This window comes from Pseudophryne corroboree, chromosome 4, assembly GCF_028390025.1.
Source record: "Pseudophryne corroboree isolate aPseCor3 chromosome 4, aPseCor3.hap2, whole genome shotgun sequence".
NCBI lineage: Eukaryota > Metazoa > Chordata > Amphibia > Anura > Myobatrachidae > Pseudophryne > Pseudophryne corroboree.
The window spans coordinates 69,338,171-69,365,391 of record NC_086447.1 but is presented as its reverse complement, the minus strand read 5'-3'; the positions used below and the strand labels follow the sequence as shown (position 1 = coordinate 69,365,391).

Here is a 27,221-nt window from a genome sequence, read left to right as displayed (position 1 = left end):
CCGGGATGTAAGCGCTGCTCGGCCGAATGTAACCGGTGGGAGTAGCAGCCGCTGGGAACACGCTGTGCTGCGCTCTGCATATTGGGGGAAGGGGGAGAGTAATGCCTATGGAGGTGGTGTGGATGGGAAAATAGTAATATGATGCTGTGGGGAGGGGAGTGAAAATGTTTTTAAAAATACACTAGCCACAGGAGGAGGAGGGGGGTAAAAAAAAAAACGGAATGACCAGTAATTTTCTTATGGGGGCTAATAGACACAAGGTGGTGCAAGACACCATCTTAGCATATAAAAAAAATTCAAATTAAATTAAATATAGCTTTAAAAATACTTTTTAAACTATATTACATAAAAAAACCCAGACAATTTCTGGCCGGTTTTGCCAGCAAAAAATCGTCAGTTAAGTGGTTAAAGATATAACTTAGGATCTGGGAGTGGCTACATCCAGGGGCATGCTGTCATTGACAATAACTTCAGATCTTCCCTGCAGCAGGGAAGATCAGAAGATCTGACCAACGACCAGCGGGACCGTGTATCGTGATCGTTATCGTTCACAGACACTTAACGATCTGCACTATTATGAACGATTTGTATTTCCAATCCGTCGGAAATGGCCAAATCGCTCATAATATCATCTAGTGTATGGGCACCTTAACAGCCAAGGATTCCTGACAAGGGTTGAAAGAACTGATTTATTGATTGATTGATTGATTGATTGATTGAATAATTTATTGATTAGTTTAACTGATTAATTTAGAATTATAAAAAAAAATCACAATCTGTTTTGCAGCCACTGACAAAAGGCCATAAAAGAGTACACTGTTAACAGACAAGGATTCCTGACAAGGGTTGAAAAAAACTGATTCATTTATGGGTTAATTTAATTGATTAATTTATCATTTAAAAAAAAATACAATCTGTTTGTCAGCCACTGACAAAATTCCTGATAAAAGAGTAAACTGTTCATAGTAAAGGATTCCTGACATTTGCTAAAACTAGCTAAGAAAATGCATAGTTGCACTGCAGAGCTGCAAACTCCAAATTAGCCTTACACTAACAAATATTAGTAGGCTGGCCTGTTGGTCATACTGCCCCATGTCCTTCCTAATTGTGTAACACATCCCTTTAGTACAGTGGTGGAAATAGAGAGTGGTGGGCCGAGGTGCAGCTATATGTTTTGGGCCCCCACCCCCCATTACGACAGTAGGTGACTGGGATGGTCACAAGATCTTGGTGTGACACTGTCAGACCCCCAGTGCCAGTGGCGTGACTAGAAATTTTTCTCCCCTAAGCCAAAACATTCTCTGGCGCCCCCGACCCATAATTGACACTAGAAAAGTGATGAATCTGTGCGCGCCGTAAAAATGGGGCGTAGCCTTGCTGAAATGGGTGTTGCTTTGCCCCTTACATTATCTGTAATTTTTCCTCCTTATACTAATGCCCAGTATACATTATGTCACATACTGCAATGGCCCTTAGACACTATGCCACACACCATAATGCCCATTACACAATATGCCACACACCATAATGCCCCTGACACATTATGCCACACACTGTAATGCCTGTGACACATTATGCCACGCATCACAGTGCCCATTATACATTATGCTACTCACTGCAATGACCCTGAGACATTATAGCACATGCAATGCCTGTGATACAGTACACCAAACACTGTCATGCCTGCGACACATTAGGCCATAGGCCGCAATGCCCATTATACATTATGCCACACACTGCTATGCCCCTGAGACATTATACCACATACCACAATGCCCGTGATATAGTATACCACACACCGTAATGCTACTGACACATTATGACACACACCGCAATGTCCGTTATACTTTATGCCACACACCGCAATTCCAATTACACACTAAGCCCTACAGTAAGGCTTCTGATTACTTTTAAATTACCTGCTCATTGCCAGGGGTTTCATGCTCTTGGTTTCATGCACGGTGCCAGGGGTTTTCATGCTCCGGGTGTCATGCCCGCTGCCAGGGGTTTCATGCACTGGGTGTTATGCTTGTTGCCAGGGGTTTCATGTGCTGGGTGTTAAGCTCGTTGCTAGGGGGTAATAATCATTGCCAGGGGTTTCATGCACTGGGTGTCATGCTCGTTGCTAGGGGGTAATGCTTGTTGCCAGGGATTTCATGAGCTGGGTGTCGTGTTTGTTATCAGGGGGTAATTCTTGTAATTCCAGTGCCAGCTACACGTTGCCCCCGCTCACTGCTGTGCTGCTGTGCTGTGTGTGAGTCCGGGAAGGAGGGCACAGCGCACGCCTCTTCTGTGTCCGTCCTGTGTCTCTGGCTGCGGCGGCGCTCTTGTCAAATGAAGCGCCAGTTCATGAGCCAATCAGAGCTCGTGGACCAGCAGTTGCGGCTCCTTATTGGCTGCCGGTCTGCGAGCTCTGATTGGCTCACGAACTGGCGATTCATATGCCAGACACGCTGATGCCGGAAACTGGGGTCCTCCTTCCTCATTGGAGGGGCCCTTAGCATCTGTCAGCAGCAGCAGCATGGCGTCTGGGAGGAGGAGGCACCCAAGAGTGGAGGAGAGGGAAGAACAGCCCTCCTCCCTCTCCGGCCCGGGACCTCTTCTCCATCTCCAGTCATGCTGCCGCTGCATTATTGTTAAAAGGAAGAACAGGAGGGGCACTAGCAGCGGGCACAGTGCTTGTGGCAGCAATGGCGGTATACAATGAGTCAGAGTGACTCACTGTAATGCCGACAGTTGTGGGCCCCTTCAGTGTAATGCACTGGCTGCACCGCTGCAAGTTCTGCCACTGCTTTAGTACATTTATGAGGTTCACCAGAGAGTCTGAGGGATAATACCATGTTTTTTCTCCAAAATGTAGGCTCATAAATGGTGCAGGTTGGAATTGTCCATTTGTGGCTGAAGTGCTTGCTTTGTTTGAGCTGCAATAAAACAGTTTTTTGGAAGGACTACCTCCGATCAGAAATGAGGAGGTTGATGATGACAGTTTTGGTTGTGGAAATTGTATTTGCTGGTCCAAACTGCTGGTAGCTGATACTGGATTACTTGTTATTATTTTTGAAATAATTATAATTTTGTTAAATAAGTTGACTGAACTCACTGCAATTGACGTAACAGGGAGGAGGTGCCTAGATGGCTAACGTCCCTGCCTCTACTAACTTTGCCCTCACAAATGGAGCAGATGCCTTCAGAAATGTTGTCAGAATTTGGGTAAAAATAATTCCACATGAGGTGGCTTTTTTGGTCTTATGCCGAGGCATCGCAATGGCTTTCTTTAGGAAATTTTCAGACCTACATTTTTTTTTACCTATTAGGTTTCTATGACATTTTGTTGAAATTATACTGTTTGCAAAGCCAAGCCTGAAATATAGCTGTCAACGTTCAAATGTCTAAGGGAAAGTTATAACAGGATAACAGGATAGCATGTGGTCTTTAGATTTCTCCTTTATATTTCCCCACCTCTTTGCTCTTCAACAAATAAAACCAAGATAAAATGTACACATACGTTTCCACAGTTGGATTTTTAGTTGCCCATATTTTAAGATAAGGGCAACTTTAAATCAAATGTCTAGCAATGTCTAGCACCAACAAGGAGCCAACATCATTATAAACTCAGAAACTTGCACCAAGTCTACAGATGTGTCCTGTCTTACCTAACGTCTTGCGCAAGACACCTAGCTAGAGTTCCTTTTTTAAAATTTTGCATCCTAGTCTCATCGCAGCCGTAGACCAAACCGCGCACAGTCAACCAGAGATGATAGGCTGTGATTTTGGTATTGGAATTGCTATAAGACAAACACTAAGTTGCAGATAGAGCATAATGAAACGTATCGGGAGGAATGGCTGTGGCCCCTCGTATCAGTACCCCTTTTACATATATTAGAGACTCATTCGTACATAGATGTACAGGTACCCCAAGTCCCAGTGGTCTGTGTATGCTAGCAATGTAGTTTTGTCACTTTTGGTTGTTTTACCAGTGCAAATAAGACCTACCTTTTGAGTGAATAAGACATTCTGGGGTCTATTTACTAAACCTTGGGTGGAGATCATTTGGACAGAGATAAAGTACCACCAACCAACCAGCTCATAATTGCCCTTTTTCAAACACAGCCTGTAACATGTCAGATGCTGATTGGCTGGTACTTTATCTCCACCCAAGGCTTAGTAAATAGTCCCCTCTGCACGGTTGAGTTGCACGGACCCTGGAACACCGAGAGAGGCAATTTGGTGCAACTTGAGCAACAATATAAGGACACATCTGTACGTTAAATGTAGAGTCGCCTCTCAGAAGACATACATTAACTTACATACAAAGGTAAATTAAAATAATTTCCACACCCATACGGCACTGATCTTTGAACACTACTGACCTGCCTTTCCAATGGAAAAACTGAGGGGCACTATTTTTTACCACTGTACTATCCCGAGGTCATACAGCATAAATAAATAGAGCTCAACATGTGTAAGCTATTTCTAAAACATTATCATAGGCTAATGCTAATAATGTATAATTTCATACTATGTTACATAACTTTATTTTCAGAATTCCATTGTGGAGAAAACTTATACATGTCTAACAAACCCCACAACTGGATCAAAGTTATCCAAGGTTGGTATGATGAATGTAACGACTTTGAATACGGAGTAGGAGCAAAAGCAAAAGGAAAAGTTATTGGACATTACACCCAGGTATGTATTATATATGTTTTTAGCAACAAATGGGTGTGGTATGTTAGATAGGCTAGACTTAGGTTGACCGTGTCTAGGTCAACCACTGTTGGTCGACAGTAAGTAGGTCGACATGGTTTCTAGGTCTACAGGGACTCTAGGTCGACATGAAAAAAGGTTGACATGAGTTTTTAAATAGGTTTTGGTGTTGTTTTCTTCGTAGAGTGACCAGGAACCCCAATTAGTGCACCGTGTCCCCATGCACGACTCGCTTCGCTCGCCACACTCGGCACAGGTTACCATTCCCAATTGTAGTCCATGTGGATTGTAAAGTATGAATATATTTTAAAAAAAATTTAAAAAATCATGTCGACCTTTTGTCATGTCGACCTAGAGTCCCTGTCGACCTAGAAACCATGTCGACCTACTTACTGTCGTCCAATAGTGGTCGAGCTAGACAGTGCCGACCTAAAGACCGGATCCCAAACAAATATGGTTGGGCTAGTAGTACTGTGATCCAAAGTTTGTTTGTACACTATAGTTTCAAAAACTGCGCTGAGAAAAGATTAGCAAAAATGAGACCCTACTATCAGTGGCGTATATATAATGGGTGTAAGGTGTGCGGTGCACACGGGCCCCTGGGTCCAAGGGGGACCACACTGCACACCCTGCACCCATTTCTTGATTATTTACCACTTTGGAGTCCTGCATTGGTGGCAGCAGAGCTGCACAAATCTTCAGGTAAATTGTGTGGCGGCCATTTTCCTGGTGTTTTACGCAGACCTTTTTCCTTTTGAGAGTTACCTGTGGGAGGTTTGAGTCTGGGGGGGAAGATGTATTATTAATGATCATAGCGATCCTAAGTTGTCTTGCCCTGCTTCGACCATTATTGAGTAGAGGAATAGTCAGAGTCAGTTAGTACCTGGATGTATCATAAACTTAGGGGGACATGTACTAAGCAGTGATAAAAGTGGGGAAGTGAGCCAGTGGAGAAGCATTGCCGTAACATTTATAATTTGCATACTATAAACATATACAGAGCAGCTGATTGGTTGCCATGGGCAACTTCTCCTCTGGCTCACTTCTCCACTTTTATCACTGCTTAGTACATGTCCCCCCTTAGTTGCCGAAGAGGGAGAGTGGCAGTGCCAGATTAACGTCCACATGGGCCTGGAGCTGAAATTTATGAAAGGCCTATTGTGTACCGCTGCAGCAGATCGGATTAAGGAGGGGGGGGGGAGCAGGGGATATGTTATCCTGGGGCCCCCTCTCTAAGGGCCCCACCATGCCTGCCGTCAACCACTATCTGATTGCACATATTTTAATTTTTTGTATGAAGAAGTTCAGCTGTGGGAGAGCCCCTCCCCTATGTGTTCAGTGGTTTCCTCTAATACTCCCACCATGCACCTTGTAGCTCAGTACCCAACATGGTCAGCTCACATCAGCGGTGGGCGCTGATTTACATTTGGCATTAGAGGAGGCATCACATAGAAGGAGCAGGGAAAGATGGCTGCAGCTCCGTTTCGTCTCTGTTGAGCAGCAGAGGACTTCAAATATCGGCTTTATCAGACCCAATTTGAATTAAAAGGAAGACTGCGGAGTAGTTGCTGAAAAGCGTTGTGCTTATATAATATATTAGATACATTTTTAGGGCATAGATGGTACCTACCTACAACCACTTTATGGTGTAGCTACTGTATATCAAGAAAAAGGTTTTTGGTGTGTGTGAAAGGGTGAGAACTGTATTGTCTGCCTTTACTTTGGCGCTAAAATAGTTTAAATAAAAAAAAAATACAAAATGTTCACTCGTTATTGCCATATTTATTTAAGTGTTCAGACCCCATTTCTAGTCGCTGCAGTAAATGATAAAATTAACGGGATACGGTCATTAGGTCGACCCAACTTAGGTCGGCACTCATTAGGTCGACCACTGAAGGGTTGATATTGCCATTAGGTCAACAGGGCCGCTAGGTCTACATGCACTAGGTCGACGGGTCAAAAGGTCGACATAAGTTTTTCACATTTTTTTACATTTTTGGATTTTTTCATACTTAACGATCCACGTGGACTACAATTGGAATAGTAACCTGTACCGAGTGCAGTGGCAGCGGAGCGAGGCACCTTGCCCGAAGCATGGCGAGTGAGGCGAGCCATGCGAGGGGACACGGTGCACTAATTTGGGTTCCCCGTCACTTTACAGAAAACGACACAGAGAGCATCAGTGACCACCACATACAACAGAGAGCATCAGTGGCCACTATATATTACAGAGAGCATCAGTGACCACCATATATTACAGAGAGCATCAGTGACCACTGTATACTACAGAGAGCATCAGTGACCACCATATATTACAGAGAGCATCAGTGACCACTGTATACTACAGAGAGCATCAGTGACCACCATATATTACAGAGAGCATAAGTGACCACTATATATTACAGAGAGCATCAGTGACCACTATATACTACAGAGAGCATAAGTGACAACTATATACAACAGAGAGCATCAGTGAGCACTGTATACTACAGAGAGCATCAGTGACCACCATATATTACAGAGAGCATCAGTGACCACTGTATACTACAGAGACTATCAGTGACTACTATATATTACAGAGAGCATTAGTGACCACTGTATACTACAGAGAGCATCAGTGACCACCATATATAACAGAGAGCATCAGTGACTGTTAGGGTCTCCTGCCCTGTGCTGCCACGTCGTCATGGCAACCGGGAGACAAGTGCTAGCGGAGTAACCTGAGCGCAGCTGATACTCCGGTACGGGTCTTTTGCTGTGCAGTGGTTACAGGCTCTGTGCACGGCAGGGGATCCGGTGCTGGTTTTTGTGCTCACAGTCTGTGAGGTCTGAGTGGGGCGTGGACAGCACCTGCTATATAAGGCCTCTTCTCAGGTTAAGCAGATGCTGCTGAATCTTTGTTGGTTAGTCAGTTCCTGAAAGTTAGCCAGTACTGTGTAGCTTTGTATTTGTTGTTGCTTACTGCAAATAGGCCTGGGGATTTGGTACTACACTCTGCCAATCCAGACCTAGCAGTAAGACTGGAGTCAGTCATTTAACTTGCTGGGGTTCTTTTGCTACTCTGTGAACTTAGCAAGTTTGCGGCTGTATTCTCAGACTTGCCTGCCTAAATCCTGTCTCACTGTGCAAGGTGTTCAGGTGTCAGTTTAGTGGCAGTAAGCTGAACCTGTGCACTGCAAGTGAGGATTAGGATTGTGGAGACTCTCCTTGTGTCTATCATTCCATCTCTGACCAAGGAGTTTACTGCCACACCCGTTGGTAACCCTTTAGGGTTTTGCTGTTGCCCTTAGCAACAGCATTTCGGGTTCTCTACGTATTAAAACACAACATCTTGCTTTTTCCATCTGAGCATTACTAATACTAGGGAGACACCCAGTTTCTTAGCCTCTGGGCTTCTCTGTTCACTTTGTGTTTATTTTGTTACCCTATCACCTTCTGTGTACGTAATGTCATATTCCCCAGTCTGTCTGTGAGTTCATTTGTTTTGCATCCCTATCCGTTCAGACACCAGTACATTCCTGCAGGCACTGGTGTGCATAACAGTTCAGACACCAGTACATTCCTGCAGGCACTGGTGTGCATAACAGTTCAGACACCAGTACATTCCTGCAGGCACTGGTGTGCATAACATATTCAGCAGCCTAATACTCCTGTTGAAATTTTGTGGGAATATGGAGCATACCCCTCAAAATACGTTGCAACAGGTCGTCGATCAGGTGCAGGTCCTGACTCGACAATTTAATGATTTGTCCATTAAAATGCACACCTCCCAGGCCGCTGGCGGAGCTCCCGCAGCAGCAGCACCTTCAGGGGTTAAGGAGCCGAAAGTAAATCTCCCGGATCGTTTTTCTGGAGATCGCTCGCAGTTCTTTTGTTTCAAGGAGAGCTGCAAGCTATACTTCCGGCTTAGGCCTCAGTCTTCTGGGTCGGAGATTCAGCGGGTGGGCATAGTGATTTCCTTGCTACAAGGAGACCCACAGGTCTGGGCATATGGGTTGCAGCCTGACTGTCCGTCGCTTAAAAGTGTTGATGCTTTTTTTACGGCACTGGGCATGTTGTATGATGACCCTGACAAGACGGCCTCAGCCGAGGCTCAGATTTCGATCCTTAAGCAAGGGCGAAGGCCAGTTGAGGATTACTGTACGGAGTTTCGGAGGTTGGCCCATGATACCCAGTGGAATGACTCAGCCCTGAGACACCAGTACCGAAGAGGTCTTTCTAACCAGATAAAAGACCAACTGGTACAATATCCCTTGCCTGATAGCTTGGATCAGCTCATGCAGTTATCCATCCGGGTGGATAGACGGCTGAGAGAGCGTAGGCTTGAAAGGGAGACCGAGGTTTCCTTCTTTCCCAAGGGAACCTCAGACTCTGATGAATTTTCCGAGGAGCCTATGCAGATTGGGGCTACCCGCCTCTCCTCGCGTGAGAAGACGCGGAGGAGACAGCAGGGGTTGTGTTTGTACTGTGGGAATAAAGGTCATGTGGTAGTATCATGCCCAGAAAAGCCGGAAAACTTCAGGGCCTGAGGGTGATGGGAAATATCCTGTCAGGCCAGAAGTCAGAATTTCCCAAGAAGACTTTTATCATTCCGGTGACCTTGAAGATCCTCGGTCAAACTGTCAAGACTGAGGCCTTTGTGGACAGTGGGGCCGACGGGGTTTTTATGGACCGCCAATTCGCCCTGAAACACTCTGTTCCCTTAGTACCCTTGGCATCGGAAATTGAGATTTGTGGGCTAAACGGGGAACCATTATCCCAAGGTAAAATTACCTCTTGCACTAGCCAGATTTCTTTGTTTATTGGAGCCACACACTCTGAAAAATTGTCCTTTTATGTGACTGTCTGTACTTTTGCCCCATTGGTGTTGGGGTTACCCTGGTTAAGGGCCCACAATCCTCAATTTGACTGGGTCTCTGGGGAGATTCTTAGTTGGGGTACTGATTGTTTCAGGAGTTGCTTGAGCCTTCCAGTCAGGCTCTCGCAGCTAAGTTTGCCAGGATTGCCAGGGTGTTATGCAGATTTTGCGGACGTGTTCTCTAAAAAAGTTGCAGAGGTACTACCTCCCCATCGCCCCTATGACTGTGCCATTGATTTGTTGCCAAATGCTAAGCTTCCCAAGAGCAGGTTGTACTCCCTGTCACGTCCTGAGACTCAGGCTATGGCAGAGTACATTCAGGAGAACTTGGCTAAGGGATTTATCAGACCTTCACAGTCTCCAGTTGGGTCGGGGTTCTTCTTCGTGGGTAAAAAGGACGGTTCGTTGTGACCCTGCATCGACTTCAGGGAATTGAACCGTATCACGATTAAAGACTCATACCCACTGCCTCTCATTTCGGTCTTGTTTGACCAGCTTCGTACTGCCACCATTTATCTAAGATTGACCTACGCGGTGCGTACAATCTAATCCGAATAAGAGAGGGGGATGAATGGAAGACTGCCTTTAATACCCACTCAGGGCATTATGAATATTTGGTGATGCCTTTTGGGCTCTGTAATGCCCCGGCAGTCTTCCAGGATTTCATGAATGATGTACTCAGGGAATATTTGGATAGATTCTTAGTTGTATACTTAGATGACATCCTAATCTTCTCCCATTCCCTGGAGGAACATCGGAAGCATGTACGCTTAGTCCTCCAGAAACTCAGAGACCACCGGCTTGGGGCGAAGCTGGAGAAGTGCGAATTTGAAGTTCAGCAAATCGCATTTCTAGGATATATTATCTCCCCAGAAGGTTTCCAAATGGAGGGTTCCAAGGTACAGGCAGTCCTGGATTGGGTGCAGCCCACTTGTTTGAAGGCGCTTCAGCGTTTCCTGGGCTTTGCGAATTTTTATAGACGATTTATCGCTGGATTTTCGTTTATAGTGGCGCCCTTGGTGGCACTCACTAAGAAAGGGGCGGATGTTGCTCACTGGTCTTGTGAGGCTAAAGCGGCTTTTGCCCGTCTCAAAAGGGCATTTGTATCGGCCAAGGTACTGCGACACCCAGATCCAGAGCGTCCTTTTGTGGTGGAGGTGGATGCCTCTGAGATGGGTATTGGGGCAGTGCTCTCTCAGATGGGAGTGTCTTATAATCGCCTTCATCCCTGTGCTTACTTTTCCCATAAATTTTCGCCTGCCGAGATGAATTATGACGTGGGTAACCGGGAATTGTTGGCTATTAAGGATGCACTCGAGGAGTGGAGACACTGGCTTGAGGGGGCTAAGTTTGTGGTCTCAATTCTCACCGACCATAAGAATCTGGCATATTTAGAGTCAGCGAAGCGTCTCAATGCCAGGCAGGCACAATGGGCTTTGTTTTTTACTCGCTTTAATTTTTTGATAACATATCGCCCTGGGTCAAAAAACATCAAGGCTGATGCGCTCTCGCAGAGTTTTGCTCCAATCCAGGAGACCACCGAGGAGCCGTTGCCCATTGTGTCCCCATCATGTATTAAAGTGGGCATTACCCAGGACCTCTTATCATTAGTCCTTAGAGCACAGGAGCAGGCTCCTCCAGACCTTCCGGTAGGTCTTTTGTTTGTGCCTCCTAGGTTAAGACAGCGAGTGTTCCTGGAATTCCATGCCAAGAAGTCGGCAGGTCACACGGGTATTGCCAGAACTCGGGAGTTGCTATCTAGGGCGGTGTGGTGGCCCTCGGTGGCTAAGGATGTGGATCAGTGGGTTCGGGCATGTGACATCTGTGCCCGAAATAAGACTCCTAGAGGGGTTCCTGTTGGCCCATTACATCCACTCTCTATCCCATCTAAGCCATGGACCCACATTTCAGTGGATTTTGTGGTGGACTTGCCCAAATCCTCGGGGATGACAGCCATCTGGGTTGTCGTTGACAGGTTTTCGAAGATGGCGCACTTCGTTCCACTGGTTGGGCTGCCATCGGCCAGACGCCTGTCTGAATTATTTATGCTGCATGTTGTGCGTCTCCACGGGTTGCCACTTGATGTGGTCTCTGACCGCGGATCCCAGTTTGTGGCCAAATTCTGGAGGGCATTTTGTTCAGATCTCCAGATTTCTGTCAGCTTGTCGTCAGGCTACCATCCGCAGTCTAATGGGCAGACTGAAAGGGTGAACCAGTCCTTGGAGCAGTTCCTCAGGTGTTATGTCTCCAAGTGTCAGACTGACTGGGTTGCTCATCTGTCCATGGCGGAGTTTGCCTATAACAACGCGGCTCACTCTGCTACAGGGATCTCTCCCTTCCTTTGTGTGTATGGGCATCATCCTAAGGCCAATTCTTTTGACCCCCTGGACTCCACGCCTGGTGGTTCCTCTGTGGTTTCGGTCCTTAGAGGTATTTGGAGGAAAGTGAAGAAAGCCCTTGTGTCTGTGTCATTAGTGACCAAAAGGGTTTTTGATAAGCGGAAAAGACCCTGCAGCTTCAAATTAGGAGACTTCGTCTGGTTGTCTACCAAGAATTTGAAGTTGAGACAGCCATCTCATAAGTTAGGCCCCCAGTTCATCGGCCCTTATAAGATCACCAGGGTTATCAATCCGGTGGCATTTCAGTTAGATCTGCCCCGTTCTTTGGGTATCAATAAAACATTTCATTGTTCCCTTTTAAAACGGGCGATTAGTAATCCTTCTTCCAGTGGAAGACCTTCCCCTCTTCTGATACGTGGCCAGAGGGAGTTTGTTGTTGAAAGGATTCTTGACTCCAAGATGGTTCGGGGTCGGCTGTCATTTTTGGTGCACTGGAAGGGGTATGGCCCGGAGGAGCGGTCATGGGTGCGCAGTTGTGATCTTCATGCCCCCAGACTGATACGCTCTTTCTTCTCGCAGTTCCCCGATAAACCCGGTGGTAGGGGTTCTTTGACCCCTCGTCAGAGGGGGGGGGTACTGTTAGGGTCTCCTGCCCTGTGCTGCCACGTCGTCATGGCAACCGGGAGACAAGTGCTAGCGGAGTAACCTGAGCGCAGCTGATACTCCGGTTCGGGTCTTTTGCTGTGCAGTGGTTACACAGGCTCTGTGCACGGCAGGGGATCCGGTGCTGGTTTTTGTGCTCACAGTCTGTGAGGTCTGAGTGGGGCGTGGACAGCACCTGCTATATAAGGCCTCTTCTCAGGTTAAGCAGATGCTGCTGAATCTTTGTTGGTTAGTCAGTTCCTGAAAGTTAGCCAGTACTGTGTAGCTTTGTATTTGTTGTTGCTTACTGCAAATAGGCCTGGGGATTTGGTACTACACCCTGCCAATCCAGACCTAGCAGTAAGACTGGAGTCAGTTGTTTAACTTGCTGGGGTTCTTTTGCTACTCTGTGAACTTAGCAAGTTTGCGGCTGTATTCTCAGACTTGCCTGCCTAAATCCTGTCTCACTGTGCAAGGTGTTCAGGTGTCAGTTTAGTGGCAGTAAGCTGAACCTGTGCACTGCAAGTGAGGATTAGGATTGTGGAGACTCTCCTTGTGTCTATCATTCCATCTCTGACCAAGGAGTTTACTGCCACACCCGTTGGTAACCCTTTAGGGTTTTGCTGTTGCCCTTAGCAACAGCATTTCGGGTTCTCTACGTATTAAAACACAACATCTTGCTTTTTCCATCTGAGCATTACTAATACTAGGGAGACACCCAGTTTCTTAGCCTCTGGGCTTCTCTGTTCACTTTGTGTTTATTTTGTTACCCTATCACCTTCTGTGTACGTAATGTCATATTCCCCAGTCTGTCTGTGAGTTCATTTGTTTTGCATCCCTATCCGTTCAGACACCAGTACATTCCTGCAGGCACTGGTGTGCATAACAGTTCAGACACCAGTACATTCCTGCAGGCACTGGTGTGCATAACAGTTCAGACACCAGTACATTCCTGCAGGCTTGGTGTGCATAACAGTGACCACTGTATACTACAGAGACTATCAGTGACTACTATATATTACAGAGAGCATTAGTGACCACTGTATACTACAGAGAGCATCAGTGACCACCATATATTACAGAGAAAATCAGTGACCACCATATATTACAGAGAGCATCAGTGACCATGATATATTACATAGAGCATCAGTGACCCCTGTTTACTACAGAGAGCATCAGTGACCACCATATATTAGAGAACATCAGTGAGCACTGTATATTACAGTGAGCATCAGTGCCCACCATATGTTACAGAGAGCATCAGTGACCCCCATATACTACAGAGAGCATCAATGACCACTAGAGCCATAACTAAACATTTTGGTGCCTGTGCCAGAAAGTCCATTGGTGCCACCCTCTATATTTTATAAAGGGCACGGCAGCATCCATTAGTCACATTACACCACATGGCAGAATCTATTTGTCACATTACACCACACAGTAGTGTCCGTTAGTCACATTACACTGCACACAGCATCCGTTAGTCACATTACACCACACGGTAGCGTCCGTTAGTCACATTACACCACACGGTAGCATCCGTTAGTCACATTACACTACACAACAGCATCCGTTAGTCACATTACACCACACGGTAGCGTCCGTTAGTCACATTACACCACACGGTAGCATCCGTTAGTCACATTACACTACACAACAGCATCCGTTAGTCACATTACACCACACGGTAGCGTCCGTTAGTCATATTATGCCGCACGGCATCCGTTAGTCACATTACACTGCGCAATAGTGTCGACAGTCACATTACACTGCGCGGTAGTGTGTAGTGTCCGACAGTCACATTACACAGCACGGTAGTGTGTAGCGTCCATTAGTCACATTATACCACTAGCAGTGTCTGTTAGTCACATTACACCATGCGGCAGCGTCTGTTAGTCACATTACACTGTACGCTAGTGTACGACAGTCACATTATACCACACAGTAGTGTGTAGTGTCCGTTACTCACATTACACCGCACAGCAGCATCCGTTAGTCTTATTAAACCGCTAGAAGTGTCCGTTAGTCACATTTCACTGCACGGCAGCATCCGTTAGTCACTAGTCACATTACACCGCTAAGCAGCATCCGTTAGTTACATTACACCACACGGTAGTATCTGAGTCATATTACGCCGCACGGTAGCGTCCGTTAGTCACATTACGCCGCACAGCAACGTCCGTTAGTCACATTTCACATTACACCACACAGCAGCATTCGTTAGTTACTGTACATTACACTGCACAGTAGTGTCCAAGTCACATTACACTGGACGGCAACATCCGTTAATCACATTACACCGCACAGAAGCGTCCATTAGGTACATTACACTACACGGTAGTGTCCGAGTCACATTACACCGTACGGCAGCGTCCATTAGTCACATTACGCAGCACAGTAGCATCCGTTAGTCACATTACACTGCACAGCAGTGTCCGTTACATTACACCACATGGTAAAGTCCGAGTCACATTACACTTCCCCAGAGGCATCACCGGGTGTGGTGACACCCGGAGCGCACTCTGTACTATTACACACAAACACACACACCCCGCCTCAGCCCGCCGGAGCCGCGGGCGTCCGGAAAGGGGGCATGGCCTAATTTAAAATGGCGTGCCTCACATGTCTTTTCTCCTTCACTCCGGGGCATGTCCAGCTTCCTGGAAGATGCTTGCTGCCCCCGGAGACTGGGCAGCATGCAGTGCCGGCTCTTATCTGTGACAAGAGCCGAGTGCTGCAGGAGATTATCCAACTGCAGCACTCGGCTCCTGTCACTGCAGAAGAGCTGGCACTTTGGTGTCACCCCTTTCCGAGGGTGACACCCAGATGCAGGCCGCATCCCCCCGCACCCGCCTTCTGACGCCACTGCACCTCACGGCAGTGTCCGCTTGTTACATTACACCGCACGGTAGCGTCTGTAATACATACTGGCTGGAATTTTATTGATTATCATGCACGATAGATGAATAATATTGTGTGTATATATATATATATATATATATATATATATATATATATATTAGTGATGTGCACCGGACTTTTTTTGGTTTTGTGTTTTTAATTTTGGATTCGGTTCCGCGGCCGTGTTTTGGATTCGGACGCGTTTTGGCAAAACCTCCCTGAAATTTATTTGTCGGATTCGGGTGTGTTTTAGATTCGGGTGTTTTTTTACAAAAAACCCTCAAAAACAGCTTAAATCATAGAATTTGGGGGTCATTTTGATCCCATAGTATTATTAACCTCAATAACCATAATTTCCACTCATTTCCAGTCTATTCTGAACACCTCACACCTACAATATAATTTTTAGTCCTAAAATTTGCACCAAGGTCGCTGGATGGCTAAGCTAAGCGACACAAGTGGCCGACACAAACACCTGGCCCATCTAGGAGTGGCACTGCAGTGTCAGACAGGATGGCAGATTTAAAAAATAGTCCCCAAACAGCACATGAGGTAGAGCACTGGTGGAGGTAGAGCAGGTGGACTACTGTACCGTACTGCTATATATTATATACTGGTGGTCAGCAAAATTATGCACTGTCCTACTACTATATATACTGCGCACAACTTAAATGCACCACAGGTATGGATGGATAGTATACTTGACGACACAGAGGTAGGTATAGCAGTGACCTACTGTACCGTACTGCTATATATTATATACTGGTGGTCAGCAAAATTATGCACTGTCCTCCTACTATATATACTGCGCACAACAACTAAAATGCACCACAGGTATGGATGGATAGTATACTTGACGACACAGAGGTAGGTAGAGCAGTGGCCTACTGTACCGTACTGCTATATATTATATACTGGTGGTCAGCAAAATTATGCACTGTCCTCCTACTATATATACTGCGCACAACAACTAAAATGCACCACAGGTATGGATGGATAGTATACTTGACGACACAGAGGTAGGTAGAGCAGTGGCCTACTGTACCTACTGTACCGTACTGCTATATATTATATACTGGTGGTCAGCAAACTGCAAAACTGAAATGCACCACAGGTATGGATGGATAGTATACTTGACGAAACAGAGGTAGGTAGAGCAGTGGCCTTCTGTACCGTACTGCTATATATTATATACTGGCGGTCAGCAAACTGTGCAAAATTGAAATGCACCACAGGTATGGATGGATAGTATACTTGACGACACAGAGGTAGGTAGAGCAGTGGCCTACTGTACCGTACTGCTATATATTATATACTGGTTGCCAGCAAAATTATGCACTGTCCTCCTACTATATATACTGCGCACAACAACCAATAGTATATACTCATTCGACCCATGTCTCAGAGAGATAAAGCTTTACCTATCCTCATCCAAGCCGCCAGCAGCTGTGCACAAGCTCTCTCTCCCCCCTGTCACCTGGAGATCATACCCAGGTTTGATATAGGCTCCTCCCCGAGATCACAATAAGCCCCGCCTACTTGTCCATCTACAGCTGTGCTCACGATTGGCAAAAGGTCCCCTCCCATGCCATCCCAAGCTGTGTCTCTGGGCCATTATAAGCTCCGCCTCCTGGTTCTTCCACAGCTGAGCCCTATGTGTATATATGTATATATATAAATGTGTGTGTGTGTATATATATATATATATATATATATATATGTGTGTGTGTAAATATATATTATATATATATATTAGAGATGAGCGGGTTCAGTTAGTCGAGATCCGAACCCCCCGAACTTCACCCATTTTACACGGGTCCGAGGCAGACTCGGATCCTCCCGCCTTGCTCGGTTAACCCGAGCGCGCCCGAACGTCATCATCCCGCTGTCGGATTCTCGCGAGATTCGTATTCTATATAAGGAGCCGCGCCTCGCCGCCATTTTCACTCGTGCATTGGAGATGATAGGGAGAGGACGTGTGCAGCGTTCTCTCAGTTGTGTTCAGTGTGCTGCAAATATCTGTGCTCAGTGTGCTGCAAATATCTGTGCTCAGTGTACTGCAAATATCTGTGCTCAGTGTGCTGCAAATATCTACGTTCTCTGCCTGAAAAATGGAGATGTGCACCGGACATTTTTCGGGTTTTGTGTTTTGGTTTTGGATTCGGTTCCGCAGCCGTGTTTTGGATTCGGACGCGTTTTGGCAAAACCTCACCGAAATTTTTTTGTCGGATTCGGGTGTGTTTTGGATTCGGGTGTTTTTTACAAAAAACCCTAAAAAACAGCTTAAATCATAGACTTTGGGGGTCAATAACCATAATTTCCACTCATTTCCAGTCTATTCTGAACACCTCACACCTCACAATATTATTTTTAGTCCTAAAATTTGCACCGAGGTCACTGGATGGCTAAGCTAAGCGACACAAGTGGCCGACACAAACACCTGGCCCATCTAGGAGTGGCACTGCAGTGTCAGGCAGGATGGCACTTCAAAAAAATTGTCCCCAAACAGCACATGATGCAAAGAAAAAAAGAGGAGCACCAAGGTCGCTGTGTGACTAAGCTAAGCGACACAAGTGGCCGACACAAACACCTGGCCCATCTAGGAGTGGCACTGCAGTGTCAAGCAGAATGGCACTTCAAAAAAATTGTCCCCAAACAGCACATGATGCAAAGAAAAAAAGAGGCGCACCAAGGTCGCTGTGTGACTAAGCTAAGCGACACAAGTGGCCGACACAAACACCTGGCCCATCTAGGAGTGGCACTGCAGTGTCAGGCAGGATGGCACTTCAAAAAAATTGTCCACAAACAGCACATGATGCAAAGAAAAAAAGAGGCGCACCAAGGTCGCTGTGTGACTAAGCTAAGTGACACAAGTGGCCGACACAAACACCTGGCCCATCTAGGAGTGGCACTGCAGTGTCAGGCAGGATGGCACTTCAAAAAAATTGTCCCCAAACAGCACATGATGCAAAGAAAAATTAAAGAAAAAAGAGGTGTAAGATGGAATTGTCCTTGGGCCCTCCCACCCACCCTTATGTTGTATATAAACAGGACATGCACACTTTAACGAACCCATCATTTCAGCGACAGGGTTTGCCACACGACTGTGACTGAAATGACTGGTTGGTTTGGGCCCCCACCAAAAAAAGAAGCAATCAATCTCTCCTTGCACAAACTGGCTCTACAGAGGCAAGATGTCCACCTCATCATCATCCTCCGATTCCTCACCCCTTTCACTGTGTACATCCCCCTCCTCACAGATTATTAATTCGTCCCCACTGGAATCCACCATCTCAGGTCCCTGTGTACTTTGTGGAGGCAATTGCTGCTGGTGAATGTCTCCACGGTGGAATTGATTATAATTCATTTTGATGAACATCATCTTCTCCACATTTTCTGGAAGTAACCTCGTACGCCGATTGCTGACAAGGTGAGCGGCTGCACTAAACACTCTTTCGGAGTACACACTGGAGGGAGGGCAACTTAGGTAGAATAAAGCCAGTTTGTGCAAGGGCCTCCAAATTGCCTCTTTTTCCTGCCAGTATACGTACGGACTGTCTGACGTGCCTACTTGGATGCGGTCACTAATATAATCCTCCACCATTCTTTCAATGGTGAGAGAATCATATGCAGTGACAGTAGACGACATGTCAGTAATCGTTGTCAGGTCCTTCAGTCCGGACCAGATGTCAGCACTCGCTCCAGACTGCCCTGCATCACCGCCAGCGGGTGGGCTCGGAATTCTTAGCCTTTTCCTCGCACCCCCAGTTGCGGGAGAATGTGAAGGAGGAGATGTTGACGGGCCACGTTCCGCTTGACTTGACAATTTTCTCACCAGCAGGTCTTTGAACCTCTGCAGACTTGTGTCTGCCGGAAAGAGAGATACAACGTAGGTTTTAAATCTAGGATCGAGCACGGTGGCCAAAATGTAGTGCTCTGATTTCAACAGATTGACCACCCGTGAATCCTGGTTAAGCGAATTAAGGGCTCCATCCACAAGTCCCACATGCCTAGCGGAATCGCTCTGTTTTAGCTCCTCCTTCAATGTCTCCAGCTTCTTCTGCAAAAGCCTGATGAGGGGAATGACCTGACTCAGGCTGGCAGTGTCTGAACTGACTTCACGTGTGGCAAGTTCAAAGGGTTGCAGAACCTTGCACAACGTTGAAATCATTCTCCACTGCGCTTGAGTCAGGTGCATTCCCCCTCCTTTGCCTATATCGTGGGCAGATGTATAGGCTTGAATGGCCTTTTGCTGCTCCTCCATCCTCTGAAGCATATAGAGGGTTGAATTCCACCTCGTTACCACCTCTTGCTACAGATGATGGCAGGGCAGGTTCAGGAATGTTTGGTGGTGCTCCAGTCTTCTGTACGCGGTGGCTGAATGCCGAAAGTGGCCCGCAATTCTTCGGGCCACCGACAGCATTTCTTGCACGCCCCTGTCGTTTTTTAATTAATTCTGCACCACCAAATTCAATGTATGTGCAAAACATGGGACGTGCTGGAATTTGCCCAGATGTAATGCACGCACAATATTGCTGGCGTTGTCCGATGTCACAAATCCCCAGGAGAGTCCAATTGGGGTAAGCCATTCTGCGATGATGTTCCTCAGTTCCCGTAAGAGGTTGTTAGCTGTGTGCCTCTTATGGAAAGCGGTGATACAAAGCGTAGCCTGCCTAGGAACGAGTTGGCGTTTGCGAGATGCTGCTACTGGTGCCGCCGCTGCTGTTCTTGCTGCGGGAGGCAATACATCTACCCAGTGGGCTGTCACAGTCATATAGTCCTGAGTCTGCCCTGCTCCACTTGTCCACATGTCCGTGGTTAAGTGGACATTGGGTACAACTGCATTTTTTAGGACACTGGTGAGTCTTTTTCTGAGGTCTGTATACATTTTCGGTATCGCCTGCCTAGAGAAATGGAACCTAGATGGTATTTGGTACCGGGGACACAGTACCTCAATCAAGTCTCTAGTTGGCTCTGAATTAACGGTGGATACCGGAACCACGTTTCTCACCGCCCAGGCTGCCAAGGCCTGAGTTATCTGCTTTGCAGCAGGATGACTGCTGTGAAATTTCATCTTCCTCGCAAAGGACTGTTGGACAGTCAATTGCTTACTGGAAGTAGTACAAGTGGTCTTCCGACTTCCCCTCTGGGATGACGATCGACTCCCAGCAGCTACAACAGCAGCACCAGCAGCAGTAGGCGTTACACTCAAGGATGCATCGGAGGAATCCCAGGCAGGAGAGGACTCGTCAGACTTGCCAGTGACATGGCCTGCAGGACTATTGGCTTTCCTGGGTAAGGAGGAAATTATCACTGAGGGAGTTGGTGGTGTGGTTTGCAGGAGCTTTGTTACAAGAGGAAGGGATTTAGTGGTCAGTGGACTGCTTCCGCTGTCACCCAAAGTTTTTGAACTTGTCACTGACTTATGATGAATGCGCTGCAGGTGACGTATATGGGAGGATGTTCCGAGGTGGTTAACGTCCTTACCCCTACTTATTACAGCTTGACAAAGGCAACACACGGCTTGACACCTGTTGTCCGCATTTGTGTTTAAATAATTCCACACCGAAGAGCTGATTTTTTTTGTATTTTGACCAGGCATGTCAATGGCCATATTCGTCCCACGGAAAACAGGTGTCTCCCCGGGTGCCTGACTTAAACAAACCACCTCACCATCAGAATCCTCCTTGTCAATTTCCTCCCCAGTGCTAGCAACACCCATATCCTCATCCTGGTGTACTTCAACAGTGACATCTTCAATTTGACTATCAGGAACTGGACTGCGGGTGCTCCTTCCAGCACTTGCAGGGGGCGTGCAAATGGTGGAAGGTGCCACCTCTTCTCGTCCAGTGTTGGGAAGGTCAGGCATCGCAACCGACACAATTGGACTCTCCTTGGGTATTTGTGATTTAGAAGAACGCACAGTTCTTTGCTGTGCTTTTGCCAGCTTAAGTCTTTTCATTTTTCTAGCGAGAGGATGAGTGCTTCCATCCTCATGTGAATCTAAACCACTAGCCATGAACATAGGCTAGGGCCTCAGCCGTTCCTTGCCACTCCGTGTCGTAAATGGCATATTGGCAAGTTTACGCTTCTCCTCAGACGCTTTTAATTTTGATTTTTGGGTAATTTTACTGAACTTTTGTTTTTTTGGATTTTACATGCTCTCTACTATGACATTGGGCATCGGCCTTGGCAGACGACGTTGGTGGCATTTCATCGTCTCGGCCATGACTAGTGGCAGCAGCTTCAGCACGAGGTGGAAGTGGATCTTGATCTTTCCCTATTTTAACCTCCACATTTTTGTTCTCCATTTTTTAATGTGTGGAATTATATGCCAGTATCAATAGCAATGGCCTACTACTATATATACTGCGCACAACTGAAATGCACCACAGGTATGGATGGATAGTATACTTGACGACACAGAGGTAGGTAGAGCAGTGGCCTTCCGTACCGTACTGCTATATATACTGGTGGTCACTGTGTCAGCAAACTGCAAAACTAAAATGCACCACAGGTATAGAATGTAGATGGATAGCATACTTAATGACGACACAGAGGTAGGTACAGCAGTGGCCTTCCGTACTGCTATATATAGTATACTGGTGGTCACTGTGTCAGCAAACTGCAAAACTAAAATGCACCACCGGTATAGAATGTAGATGGATAGTATACTTAATGACGACACAGAGGTAGGTACAGCAGTGGCCTTCCGTACTGCTATATATAGTATACTGGTGGTCACTGTGTCAGCAAACTGCAAAACTAAAATGCACCACAGGTATAGAATGTAGATGGATAGTATACTTAATGACGACACAGAGGTAGGCACAGTGGCCTTCCGTACCGTACTGCTATTATATATAGTATACTGGTGGTCACTGTGTCAGCAAACTGCAAAACTAAAATGCACCACGGGTATAGAATGTAGATGGATAGTATACTTAATGACGACACAGAGGTAGGTACAGCAGTGGCCTTCCGTACTGCTATATATAGTATACTGGTGGTCACTGTGTCAGCAAACTGCAAAACTAAAATGCACCACAGGTATAGAATGTAGATGGATAGTATACTTAATGACGACACAGAGGTAGGTACAGCAGTGGCCTTCCGTACTGCTATATATAGTATACTGGTGGTCACTGTGTCAGCAAACTGCAAAACTAAAATGCACCACAGGTATAGAATGTAGATGGTTAGTATACTTAATGACGACACAGAGGTAGGTACAGCAGTGGCCTTCCGTACTGCTATATATAGTATACTGGTGGTCACTGTGTCAGCAAACTGCAAAACTAAAATGCACCACAGGTATAGAATGTAGATGGATAGTATACTTAATGACGACACAGAGGTAGGTACAGCAGTGGCCTTCCGTACCGTACTGCTATTATATATAGTATACTGGTGGTCACTGTGTCAGCAAACTGCAAAACTAAAATGCACCACAGGTATAGAATGTAGATGGATAGTATACTTAATGACGACACAGAGGTAGGTACAGCATTGGCCTACTGTACCGTAATGCTATATATTATATACTAGTGGTCACTGGTCAGCAAAACTCTGCACTGTACTCCTCCTATATAATATTATACTGGTGGTCCCCAGTCCCCACAATAAAGCAGCACACTGAGCACAGATATGGAGTGTTTTTCAAGCAGACAACGTATACTGGTGGTCACTGTCAGCAAAACTCTGCACTGTACTCCTGCTATATAATACAGCTGCTCCCCTGTCCCCACAATTAAGCAGTGTGAGCACAGATATATGGAGCACACTGAGCACAGATATGGAGTGTTTTTTTCAGGCAGAGAACGGATAACTGGTGGTCACTGATCAGCAAAACTCTGCACTGTACTCCTCCTATATTATACAGCTGCTCCCCAATCCTCCCCACAATTAAGCAATAGTGCACAGCACAATCAAGTTCAACAATAACGGAGAGGACGCCAGCCACGTCCTCTCCCTAACATTTCCAATGCACGAGTGAAAATGGCGGCGACGCGCGGCTGCTTATATAGAATCCGAATCTCGCGAGAATCCGACAGCGGGATGATGACGTTCGGGCGCGCTCGGGTTACCCGAGCCATACGGGAGAATCCGAGTATGGCTCGGACCCGTGTAAAAAGGGTGAAGTTCGGGGGGGTTCGGTTTCCGAGAAACCGAACCCGCTCATCACTACTGAAAAATGCTCCATATCTGCTCAGTGTGCTGCAAATATCTGTGCTCAGTGTGCTAATTGCTTTATTGTGGGGTCTGGGGACCAGCAGTATTATATAGGAGGAGTACAGTGCAGAGTTTTGCTGACCAGTGACCAGTGACCACCAGTATTATACGTTCTCCGCCTGAAAAACGCTCCATATCTGTGCTCAGTGTGCTACAAATATCTGTGCTCACACTGCTTTATTGTGGGGACTGGGGACCAGCAGTATTATATAGGAGGAGTACAGTGCAGAGTTATGCTGACCAGTGACCAGTGACCACCAGTATTATACTTTCTCTGCCTGAAAAACGCTCCATATCTGTGCTCAGTGTGCTGCAAATATCTGTGCTCACACTGCTTTATTGTGGGGACTGGGGACCAGCAGTATTATATAGGAGGAGTACAGTGCAGAGTTTTGCTGACCAGTGACCAGTGACCACCAGTATTATACGTTCTCTGCCTGAAAAACGCTCCATATCTGTGCTGCATTGTAGTATATATAGTAGGAGTACAGTGCATAATTTTGCTGACCACCAGTATATAATATATAGCAGTACGGTACAGTAGGCCACTGCTCTACCTACCTCTGTGTTGTCAAGTATACTATCCATCCATACCTGTGGTGCATTTAAGTTGTGCGCAGTATATATATAGTAGTAGGACAGTGCATAATTTTGCTGACCACCAGTATATAATATATAGCAGTACGGTACAGTAGTCCGCTGCTCTACCTCTGTGATGTCAAGTATATTATCCATCCATACCTGTGGTGCATTTTAGTTGTGCGCAGTACTATACTATGCTGTTTGGGTACTATTTTTTAAAATCTGCCATCCTGTCTGACACTGCAGTGACACTCCTAGATGGGCCAGGTGTTTGTGTCGGCCACTTGGGTCGCTTAGCTTAGTCACACAGCAACCTTGGTGCACCTCTTTTTTTCTTTGCATCATGTGCTGTTTGGGGACTATTTTTTTTAAATCTGCCATCCTGTCTGACACTGCAGTGACACTCCTAGATGGGCCAGGTGTTTGTGCCACCCACTTGGGTCGCTTAGCTTAGTCATCCAGCGACCTTGGTGCAAATTTTAGGACTAAAAATAATATTGTGAGGTGTGAGGTGTTCAGAATAGACTGGAAATGAGTGGAAATTATGGTTATTGAGGTTAATAATACTATGGGAACAAAATGACCCCCAAATTCTATGATTTAAGCTGTTTTTGAGGGTTTTTGTAAAAAAACACCCGAATCCAAAACACACCCGAATCCGACAAAAAATTTTCAGGGAGGTTTTGCCAAAACGCGTCCGAATCCAAAACCAAAAACCAAAACCCGAAAAATTTCCGGTGCACATCACTAGTATTTACCCTGCACAGAAACAAAATAACCCACCCAAATCTAACTCTCTCTGCACATGTTACATCTGCCTCCCCTGCAATGCACATGGTTTTGCCCAACTGCTAAAAAATTTCCTGCTGCGATCAACTTGGAATTACCCCCAATGTGCACTGCAGGTGGGGCAGATGTAACATGTTTGGTCGTGTTTCCTATCAGCTTTTGATTGATTCTTTGAAACCGACCATTAGTAAATCTCCGGTTTCTAAAGACATCTTACTTGTTCTAAAGCTGTTTTTTTTGGTTAATTGTATGCCGGTTTTGACTATGGGGGTAATTCCAAGTTGATCGCAGCAGCAAGTTTGTTAGCAAGTGGGCAAAACCATGTGCACTGCAGGTGTGACAGATGTAACATGTGCAGAGAGAGTTAGATTTGGGTGAGTTATATAGTTTCTGTGCAGGGTAAATACTGGCTGCTTTATTTTTACACTGCAATTTAGATTTCAGTTTGAACACACCACACCCAAATCTAACTCTCTCTGCACATGTTATATCTGCCCCCCTGCAGTGCACATGGTTTTGCCAAATTGCTAACCAACTTGCTGCTGCGATCAACTCAGAATTAGGCCATATATTAAATCTCCGATTTGCAAAACTGAGGGAAAATCACCCAAAAATCCAAAATTGATGGATTGTAAATTTACCCCAAAATGTATTTACTATCATATCAAGTGGGTAATTAATAGGCATACATGAATAAACAGACCATTTATAATTGCGCTTGTTTGTTGTAGCTAAATCAATGGGCCTGATCAGGGGTGGATTGTCAATCGGCCCCACAAGGAAGGGCCGACAGGCAAGTGGGTCCTATTTTGTTTGTTGACGTGTGAGGAGTGGTGCTGTCACCATGGTTACACGGTATATCTCTGGTGTGGAAAGAAAGTGCAAAGGAATTAGTGATGAGCGGATTCGGTTTTACTCGGTTTTACTCGGTTCTTAAAACGGCATCTTATTGGCTCACGGATGTCACGTGTTTTGGATAGCCAATAAGATGCCGTTTTGAGAACCGAGGAATACTGTAAGCTAGCACTAAATAAATGTAATAAATAAATGACTTTATAGATGTTGACGTCCACCAGGAAAGTGCACTGTAGCGTTATTAGCATAAAGTCACAGACGCAACTGCAGCAAAAGATGCAAGGAAGCCCACAACTGTATCCAACTCAGAATCAGACCCTATGAGGAGGAATCCCACCCCCTCAACAGACCCCGCCCCCACAAAAGACCCCACCCCCATTATGGCTGCTTTCATAGATTTCTCGGGCCGGTTTTCCATCCCAATCCGCCTCTGAGCCTGATTCTAAATCACAGGCACTGCCGACATGCTCAGCTTACAAGCGCTGCCGACATGCCCTGCCGGCGTCAAATGCAGTGCATGCGTGCGCATGTTGTACTGCACATGCGTCCAGATATTGGCTCTCATTCCGAGTTGTTCGCTCGCTAGCTACTTTTTGCAGAAATGCACACGCTAAACCGCCGCCTACTGGGAGTGAATCTTAGCTTTGCAGAATTGCGAACGAAACATTAGCAGAATTGCGAATAGAAATTTCTTAGCAGTTTCTGAGTAGCTCGAGACTTACTCCTCCACTGCGATCAGTTCAGTCCTTTTCGTTCCTGGTTTGACGTCACAAACACACCCAGCGTTCGTCCAGACACGCCCCCGTTTCTCCAGCCACTCCCGCGTTTTTTCCCGAAACGCCTGCGTTTTTTCGCACACTCCCATAAAACGGCCAGTTTCCGCCCAGAAACACCCACTTCCTGTCAATCACACTACGATCACCAGAACGATGAAAAAACCTCATTACGCCGTGAGTAAAAATAAGAATTTACTCACCGGTAATTCTATTTCTCGTAGTCCGTAGTGGATGCTGGGAACTCCGAAAGGACCATGGGGAATAGCGGGCTCCGAAGGAGGCTGGGCACTCTAGAAAGATTTAGGACTACCTGGTGTGCACTGGCTCCTCCCACTATGACCCTCCTCCAAGCCTCAGTTAGGACACTGTGCCCGGACGAGCGTACACAATAAGGAAGGATTTTGAATCCCGGGTAAGACTCATACCAGCCACACCAATCACACCGTACAACTCGTGATATGAATCCCAGTTAACAGTATGAAACAACTGAGCCTCTCAACAGATGGCTCAACAATAACCCGATTTAGTTAACAATAACTA

General features: G+C 46.2%; 1 protein-coding gene across 1 annotated transcript in view; it reads left to right on the top strand.

The window, feature by feature from the left end:
• LOC134911112 (cysteine-rich venom protein TEL1-like) overlaps positions 1-27,221 on the top strand; it is a 75,582-nt gene that overhangs the window by 31,062 nt on the left and 17,299 nt on the right. Inside the window, exon 6 of the mRNA XM_063919483.1 lies at positions 4,544-4,689. Coding sequence (XP_063775553.1) covers positions 4,544-4,689 — 146 coding nt within the window. The remainder of the gene's footprint in view (positions 1-4,543; positions 4,690-27,221) is intronic.